This window comes from Oryctolagus cuniculus, chromosome 4 (assembly GCF_964237555.1).
Source record: "Oryctolagus cuniculus chromosome 4, mOryCun1.1, whole genome shotgun sequence".
Classification (NCBI taxonomy): Eukaryota; Metazoa; Chordata; class Mammalia; order Lagomorpha; family Leporidae; genus Oryctolagus; species Oryctolagus cuniculus.
Window position 1 is genome coordinate 14,514,634 of NC_091435.1, and position 9,362 is coordinate 14,523,995.

The 9,362-nt window shown below is 35.6% G+C and overlaps 1 protein-coding gene across 1 annotated transcript; it reads left to right on the forward strand.

Moving 5' to 3' along the window:
* Positions 1 to 5,299: 5,299 nt before the first annotated feature.
* KAP6.1.1 (keratin associated protein KAP6.1.1) lies at positions 5,300 to 5,518 on the forward strand. Its single transcript, NM_001160289.1, is given in 1 exon segment — positions 5,300 to 5,518. A coding segment is annotated over 1 exon segment (219 nt).
* The last annotated feature ends 3,844 nt before the right edge of the window (positions 5,519 to 9,362 follow it).

The window sequence follows — 9,362 nt, forward strand, 5'->3', positions numbered from 1 at the left end:
TTACTTCCTATTCTCTACCTTATTAATTTCTGCTTTTCTAATAATTATTCACATTATTGTGAGTTCTTTCATTTACTTGGATATCTTTCCTGAAGTTCTTAAAACTAGAATGCTAACTTGATTTCTTTAATTTTTCTGATAAATGTGTTCAGTGATGTGAATTTTCCTCTAAATTCTCTTGTAAGTATTCGTACAGATGTTTCAATGCACTATATTCAGTACCACTCACTATTTAAAATTGTATAATTTGGTGTCAGCTCTGTGGCATAGTGGGTAAAGCTGCCATCTGCAGTGCTGGAATCTCATATGGGTGCCGCTTCAAGTCCCGGCTGCTCTACTTCCAATCCAGCTCTCTGCTCTGGCCTGGGAAAGCAGTAGAGGATGGCCCAAGTCCTTGGGCCTCTTAACCCACGTGGGAGACCAGGAAGAAGTTCCTGGCTGCTGGCTTTGGACTGCACAGCTCCAGCAGTTGCAGCCAATTGGGGAGTGAACCAGTGGATGGAAGACCTCTCTCTCTCCCTGCATCTCCTTCTCTGTGTGTAACTCTGACTTTAAAATAAATAAATAAATCTTTTAAAAAATGTGTAATTTTATTTGTATGTGCTCTCCCACCTAGAATTTTTAATAGAAGCCTTTTTACTTTCCAAGCAATCAGCTTTTCTTTTATTCATTTTGCCAGTAATTATTAATGTTCTGAGTAACTGAATACTTTTCCCCATTATTTCTATTTTTGAAACTTGATGATGTAATTTTTACAACACAAGATAAATTTTGTGGCTGTCTTGCAAGAGATGGAGAAGATTTTTTCTTTTATTTTAGGGTATAAAATAATATCTATCCACATATAGCTTCCTTAGATTCTACAGTTTTGAGTTCATAACCTGAGCAGACCCCTAAATACCAACTGAAAGCCATATAAGGAAAAAACCACAGGTACTGTTTGAAACATGTTCAAACCAATTGACACTAAAACCATCTCAAAATTTCCTGACAACCCATAGACCCAGGACGAAGCTCTGTGTCAGAGTGACTGTAATGAGCTCAGGTGCCTTCAAGAAGCAATTCTTCTTCTTCTTTGTAGGATTGTTAAATGCAAATGCTAAATTTAGACTATATTACTGGCCAACAACAGATTACAAAACCAAAGAAAATACTGGGTTTCAACTGGAAGCATGTTGAAAAATCCTAGTTTTACTTTTAACATCTTTGTTATGATCTGCAAATATACTGCCTTGGAAACAAAAGTGTCACCTCAAAAGGGTAGGGTAGGATGGAAGACTGGAGGTGGAGACATTGTCTCAGGATCCATTTGTAAAGTTTGAATATAGAAAATGTTTTGTCATCTATTGTGTATCAAAACTATTCCTTTCAGTTTAAATTTCACAGGAACGGCTATTTATAATTTTACATATCCTCCAAAGCCATCATATGGACCCTGTTGTTTAAATCTATAAATCCTGGCTATATAAAAAGGAAAATACTTAATATATGAGAATCTTAAAGTTTAAAATGATTCCAGAAACTTTCAAATTCGTTGACATCATATGCTCCCAAAAACAGAAAAGTGAAAATGCCACATCTTTTCTCATATTCTTGCCCAAAATGTATAACCCTATTTTCTTATGAAAAAACTTCAGACTAATCCAAATTGGAGGATATTAAACAAGATATCAGACTCTTTAAAACGTTCAGGGTCATGAATGTCAAGGAAATTATGAGGACTGTTACAAATTAGAGGAGATTAAAGAGTTACAGGATTCAGGGTGCCAGCACTGTGGCGCAGCAGGTTAACGCCCTGGCCTGAAGCGCTGGCATCCCATATGGGTGCCTGTTCTAGTCCCGGCTGCTCCACTTCCTATCCAGCTCTCTGCTATGGCCTGGGAAAGCAGGAGAAGATGGCCTAAGTCCTTGGGCCCCTGCGCCCAATTCATAGATCGGAAAGAAGCTCCTGGCTTCGGACTGGCACAGATCCAGCTGTTGCAGCCATCTGGGGAGTGAACAAACAGATGGAAGACCTTGCTCTCTGCCTCTACCTCTCTCTGTAACTCTGGCTTTCAAATAAATAAAATAAATCTTGAAAAAAAAAAGAGTTACAGCAATCAAATATATTGTGAATTGGATCCTGGGAGAAAAAAATGGCTGTAGTTGAAGAAAGGTGAAATAAAGTGTATTGATTTTGAGTATTGTACATCATTTTTGGAAAATATACTACAGTTATGAGAAATTTAATATTAGAGATCATTGAGTATTATATATTGTGAAATACTTTTATATATAATAATATTAGAAATATAAATTGAGATCGATTTGGAAAACAATGTAAATAATCCAAGTGATTCATGTAAACAGAAATTAGACAGACTCAAGGATATATAAAGAGGGAAAGCACCTTATTGCACACTCTCAAAATTGGGAAAAAAAGAACCTGAAGAGTGATAAGGACAGGAAACTTAGGAGGAGCAGATGGTGAAATTGGAATGCAATCAGATATTTGTGGCAGGATAAAGGTAAATGTTGGAGAGCCTTTCATGAGTGAAGAGAATTTTAGTGAATCTGAACATTGCTGAGTCTGAGTAGAATGAAGATTTCTTGACCTGCAAATTTGGCAAGACATAGGTCTTGATGATCCCCAAAAAGCTGAGGAGCCAAGGAAGAGTTGCTTTCAAAGTTTTGATGTGTGAAAAATGGCATACTTTGGTTTTGATCATGGACTAGAGTTTCAGATTGAGTTTATTCAGGAAAAAACACACCAGGAAAATAAATTTAAAAAATTAAAGAATGTTCTGTTGCACAAAGCTCTCATTACTGTTATTAGGAAAAGCAACACAATTTGCAGAAACAATTTAATATCTGGAAGCAAATACTAAGGAGATTAAAGCTTGGTTAATGTTGCTATTAGGAACATGATGCTGTACACACACACACACAAAACCCAATGCATTAAATATCCATCTTTAATTAAGTACAGAAAAGTAGTACAGGTTAATTATAGTTTTTGTTCTTAATTGGTTGATACCATTCAGTTTTACAGAATTTAAGTGATGGTGTAAGAACTAAAACTGTCTAAAGGAAAAATAATCATGATGCTATTTTGACTAGTTTTTTGTGCTAAAAACTTATTTGTACACTGTATGAGTTGAGGTGATTGCTATTTTTAATTTTTGAAATTTGACACAATGTAGTACATATTATTTTGTTCTTAATGTCTAAATCCAGCAGGTAATGAATAAAATGAAGTTTTGCAATAACTCATGAAACTTAGAAATTGCACAAAACAAGAAATACACATGGAAAGAACTTTCAGAACACATCAAGGATGAATGAATCAATGAATATTTTAGTCTGATAATTCATATAAAAACATAGTTCTGCATCAAAGACACTATTTTCTGGGTTATTGTTAGACACAGTGGTTACAATACCACTTGGAATGCCTGTATATCATATTGGAATTCCTGGGCTGGTGCCCCATCAACTCAACTGCTTGGGTCTCTGCCACCCATCAGGGAGATACAGAATGAGATCCTGTTCCTGGCTATTGTCAGGTCCACCACCAGAATTTCTAAGCATTTGAGGAGTGAACCCGTGGGTGAGGGCTTTCTATTTGTCTGTTTCTCTCTGTCTACTCTTCAAATAAATATAACACATACAGATTTTTAAACAGATGTTATTTTCTTTTGGTCCAATTAAAATAGCCACTACATGAGATGAGCTGGGGGAAATTTTATAGATAAATAGATAGATAGATAGATAGATAGATAGATAAATGTTTCTGATGAACACAGAGAATAATTACTTAAACTATAGAGGATGACTAAAACTTCAAACCCCTGTCACTATAAATATAAAATAGTGTAGAATTTTAGTCTCTGAACCCTGCCTAATGGTGCCTGAAGGGCTTTACCAAAATAATATTTTTACAAAGAACAATCATTGGGATGTCAGAAATGTATGTGGTTGTGTGAATTTTAAATTCCACATGCATTCAATTAAAGACAAAGATATATGTCTCTCATATTTAATATGAAACTGTTCCCATTTTTTTTGGCTATCTGATAAGATGGATTACCATAATGATTTGAATGATAACAGTAATGAATTTAAGTGTTAAGCAAGACAGCTGAGGAAGTCATGTTACAAAGGATACCAATGGATGTTTGAAAAAGAAAGAATTCTCTAATTCATTATAAACTCAAATAAATGATACTATGACAGGTGTATAGTTATGAATATTAACTAATCATTGAGTGCATAATTTGCAAAAGAGGAAACAGAAATTGGATCCCCTAAAACAATTTTTATTTTCCAATTCATCTTTTGAAGCTAAAAATAAATGGAAATTAGACCCTTTTGACAGAAGTAGGAAAGTCGATTACATTTTGGTGACACCTGCTTCTCTTGAATTTTTAATTAGCGGATTAATATCAACATCATGGAGAGGAAAGACACACTTGGTTTTTGTTATACAAAAGTAACATTCCAGGGGCCTGCGCGTGGCATAGCAGATAAAGCTGCCGCCCACAGTACGGGCATCCCATATGGGCGCTGGTTCGAGTCCTGGCTGTTCCACTCTGATCCAGTTCTCTGTGGAAGGTGGCCCAAGTCCTTGGGCCCCTGCACCCAGGGGAAACCCAGAGGAAGCGCTAGGCTCCTAGGTCCTGGCTTCAGATCAACTCAGCTCCAGCTGTTGCTACTATCTGGAGAGTGAACCAGAAGATGGAAGACATCTCTCTCTCTCTTTCTTTCTGCCTCTGCCTCTCTGTAAATCAGCCTTTCAAATAAAAAAAAAAAAAAAAAAAAAAAAAAGGAACTTATTCCTGAAGAAAATACTAATTTAATCAAGACAGAAGAAAATTTCTTCAAATTGGAAAATTTTTTCTTATAAAATATAAAAAAGAGAGATGGCAAAATTGAGGCCAAGAAGAAATAAGATTTTATAAAAGATGGTTAGAGGGAGAATGAACATCGGGGTTGAAGCAGGAGTTCAGGGGCGTAGGAATGTTAGTGTATGTGTCTTACTGAAGTGCTTAATTGTATATGAAGATTCCAAACTGGGAGACTAAGCAAACAAAGCTTTCTTCATATTTATGAAGCTTTATCTCATGATCCAAAAAAAAAAAAAAAAAAAAAAACAAATAACTAGATTACTCATAAAATGAGCCAATGACAGGAGCATCTCTGGTGGGTCACACCCATACTGAAAGCATATAAAAGGCCCTCTGCAGGGAGAATTGTCAGACTCGAGTCACCTACACTTCTCCTCCTTCTCCACCCAAGAACAACCTCAACAACCAACACCATGTGTGGCTACTACGGAAACTACTATGGCGGCCGTGGCTATGGATGCTGTGGCTATGGAGGCCTGGGCTATGGCTATGGAGGCCTGGGCTGTGGCCTTGGCTCCTACTATGGCTGTGGCTACCGCAGACTGGGCTGTGGCTATGGCTGTGGCTATGGCTATGGTTCACGCTCTCTCTGTGGCTGTGGCTATGGCTCTGGCTTTGGCTACTACTACTGAATACAGCAAGGGAGACTCTGGCCCATTACACCTGTGATGTCAGCACTCTCCAGTTCCAAGCCTCCTGTTCTGAGACTTATTCTTGGATAAACATGATCCTGCAATAAGAGTCTTGTATAGTCTGTTGGTGACCTTAAATCCAACCTACAGTTCTCATAAATTGTCCTCATCAAATGGGATAATGTGAAATTCAACTGAATCTCACAGTTCTGCCTCGGTGATGTTGCCACAGCATTTGCCTTGATGCTTTTTGTGATGGAATTATTTTTCCTGTTGACCTAATAAACTTGTTTCATCTTTAAGCGCAATCTTGACTTTTTTGTCAGTCATTTGATGTCCAGTACTATTACATTTCTGTGCTTTAATTTGTAAGAAAGATAACAATTCCCTCCCTTGGGAGACATTTTCCCTTACTATTTCTAGATATGTCTTTACCAATTCAAAGGTCATTTTCTTAGGAGTGTAACTTACTTTTTATAAACTTCACTGCCCACTTCTGCTACTGAGGAAGCAACACATGTTATGCTGTGTAATTCTCAATATCAAATCAAGTATTATTAACATGCTAATTCACAAATTGCCTGGCCTATGGTATATACCTCAGAAAAACATTTTTCCAAATTTTCCTGTGCATACCTTTAAAAATACTATTCATATATTCAACTTCATATTTCATTTTAATAGTAGCAATTATTTATGAGAAGCCTAATCTTGGGAAAATTATAATCAGGTATATCCTGAGCTAATAATGTTCTAAAACTGTTTGACTTGCAGGTGGATAGTAATAATTAGAGTAAAAACACTATTTTGGATATGGACAGAGAAGGTTCATTGTCTCACAAGTGTGGAATTCAAAATTTTCATTGGGATAGTTGTCTACAGGAGAAGAATCCATTTCCACACACGGGTCATTGTTGTTGAAATTCAGTTCCTGGAAGGTATGGACTGCAGGAATCATTTGCTTCAGCTCCAAAAGGCTGTCCAAGATTCTTAGCCACACACTTTCCCCAACATAGTAGCTTCATTTCTTGAAGCCAGCAAGGGAGGAAGAGAGACACCAGCAAGACTTATGTAATATGATTTTGTATTTCTTTACATGCCTAATCACAACCTTTGTCATTTTCTTTTGATTGCAATGGTCTCACCCACACTCAGGGCTGTGCTTAGAGAGGGTGTCAACATCAGGGAGCAAAATCAGTGGTCATGCTAAGAGTCAGCCCTCCACAAGTTCAGTGATGGAAGTCCTCCATAATAGGAATTTGGAATTTGTCCTTTATTTTCAGTGTTCTTCATCAAGTTATAGTAAAATAATGGCAATTATGTTGTCTTTGAAGATTTGGATTTTTCCGAGCAACCATCTAGGCATGGACTTTTTCGCCATTAATTCCATGGAAAATGGTCTGCATATGTTTTCTAAACTTAATATTCCATCTTAGCAATTACTTTCCCTGGAAAATTATCTGTTTCATCTAGTTTTTTGTATTTATACAAAAAATAGTCTCATAAGTGAATTCAGATTTCTTCTGTTTGAATATTTATCCCCCCCTTGCTTTTTAAAAAAAATTGTATATTTTTCTTTTTGATCTTGGTCAAGTTAGCAAGTAGTTCATAACTTTTTAATTTCTTTAGAAAACAGAATTTTGTCTATAATTTGCATCTGCTTCCCCTTCTCATTCTCTGCCTGTTTTAATTTAATATCTAATAATTAATATATTATAGTCTGCTTTTTATTTAATATTTCCATAATCTACATATTTTGATTTACTTGGATGTTTTTTAAGTTCCTTAGAGATGAAATATTTAAATTTTTTTTCATTTCTACTGAAAGTGTTCAGTAATATAAATTTTCCTCTTAATATGGAGTAAATATTTCTCATAGATGCTCTTACGGACCACTTCATAACTGCTGATTATTTAAAATTCTTTAAGTTAATCTTATATCATCTTTCATCTAAGAAGTTTTAAAAAAGATATCTTTCTACTTTCCACATTTAAGAACTTTTCTGTTCCTTGTTCCTGTGAATACTGTTAATTTTGTTATGTGATTCAGCCATTTTTCTCCTACTTGAACATACAAACTTGCTAATCTTCCTCTTTACAGCAGCTACAAAGGTTTATTCTTTGTTATCAGGACATATAGCTCAATCTATTTTGTTATCAGGATACATATCTCAGGATATACAGCTAGTCTATGTTCATTAAGTTACCTTGTATCACCTTGTTGATAATATTAAGGTCTCCTCTTTACTTATTTATTTTTTCACTTGATCTCTCTTCTGAAGACGATGCTGATTTAAATTTTCCCCTCATTAGTGTGTCTGTCTCTGATTCAAAGCTTCATATGTCATATTTGTGTCTACATGAATAGGGATTTTACGTTTTTCAGTGTGCAAATATTTGTATGAATAGTATTTGTCTTGTGATTTGTATGGTTTTTGTTTCCATATGTGAACCAAATTGCAAAGATTGTCTTTAGGACATAAATTAATTGCATTCATAAGTATTAATATGGCTGATAATTGATATGATTGACAAGTTTGGTAGTATACTTTATGCTTTAATAAATTTCAAAAGTGCTTTAAATGTTTTCTCCACTTTGTGCTTTTCCTCCAGAGGAAATTGTCCTCAGCTGATACATCTGATTTCATTTTTCAAGATTTTGTCATCAGTCTGTATAAAATTGCTAACCTTGTCTTGTTTACTTTTTGTAGTAATTATATAAATTACATTATTTCTTACCATAAGGAAACACTTTTCTACAAATATAACAGAGTTAAATATTACAGAGTTTAAATGAGTTTTCATTATTTTTTGGTGATGGTACAAGTTTTATGTCTTTAAATTTGTTTTTATGTTTGTCTTTTGGCGCTGTTTTCCTTTTTTCTTATTATCATCAAACAAATTCACCAAAGACAGTGAGAGAGAGACAGAGAGAAAGGTCTTCCTTTTTCCATTGGTTCACCCCCACCAAATGGTCACTACGACTGGCGTGCTGTGCAGATCCGAAGCCAGGAGCCAGGTGCTTCCTCCGGGTCTCCCATGCAGGTGCAGGGCCCAAGCACTTGGGCCATCCTCCACTGCCTTCCAGGGCCACAGCAGAGAGCTGGACTGGAAGAGGAGCAACCGGGACAGAATCCGGCGCCCCAAACAGGACTAGAACCCAGGGTGCTGGCGCCACAGGTGGAGGATTAGCCAAGTGAGCCATAGCACCAGCTCCAGATCATTGTTTAAGTCATTCAGCTTTTGGTGATTTGTTAGGCAGCCCTGGAAATGAATGTACATGTTTTGTTATTTAGTGTTGCTTCTTGAAGAAATGTTTTTTTGGAAGACAAAATTATGTGTCCTTGTTTTTTTCTTGAGTTACTCAAATTCCCATTATAATATATATAGATGAATCCAACAACAAATACATATGTGCTTGGAGCTTTTTGTTTGCTTGATTTGAGAGGCTACAAAAACATGAATAGTATTTAAATATATACAGTGTGAGTTGCTTGAGTCAACTTCAGTAATTTGTGCATTTAAAGGAAATTTTCTAATTCATCTATATTGTAGCATTGATTGTATTAAAGTTCTTCCTATGAACCCTTTTTGAGTTGTTTTTGGTACTGTTGTGTTTTTATGAACTTTTCCAGTCTTCGTATTGGCCACTTATATGTTCTCTTTTATATTGTTGATTCACCTTACTGAAATGTATCAAGTCTAGCAATCTTTACGACAATTTTAATTGGTTTTCCATGTCTATTTCATAGACTCCAATATAATATTAAGCTTCTTCAACTTCTACTTACTTTGAATTACAGTTTTATACAAATAAATGAGTTTTTCTATCAGGTCAGACTCA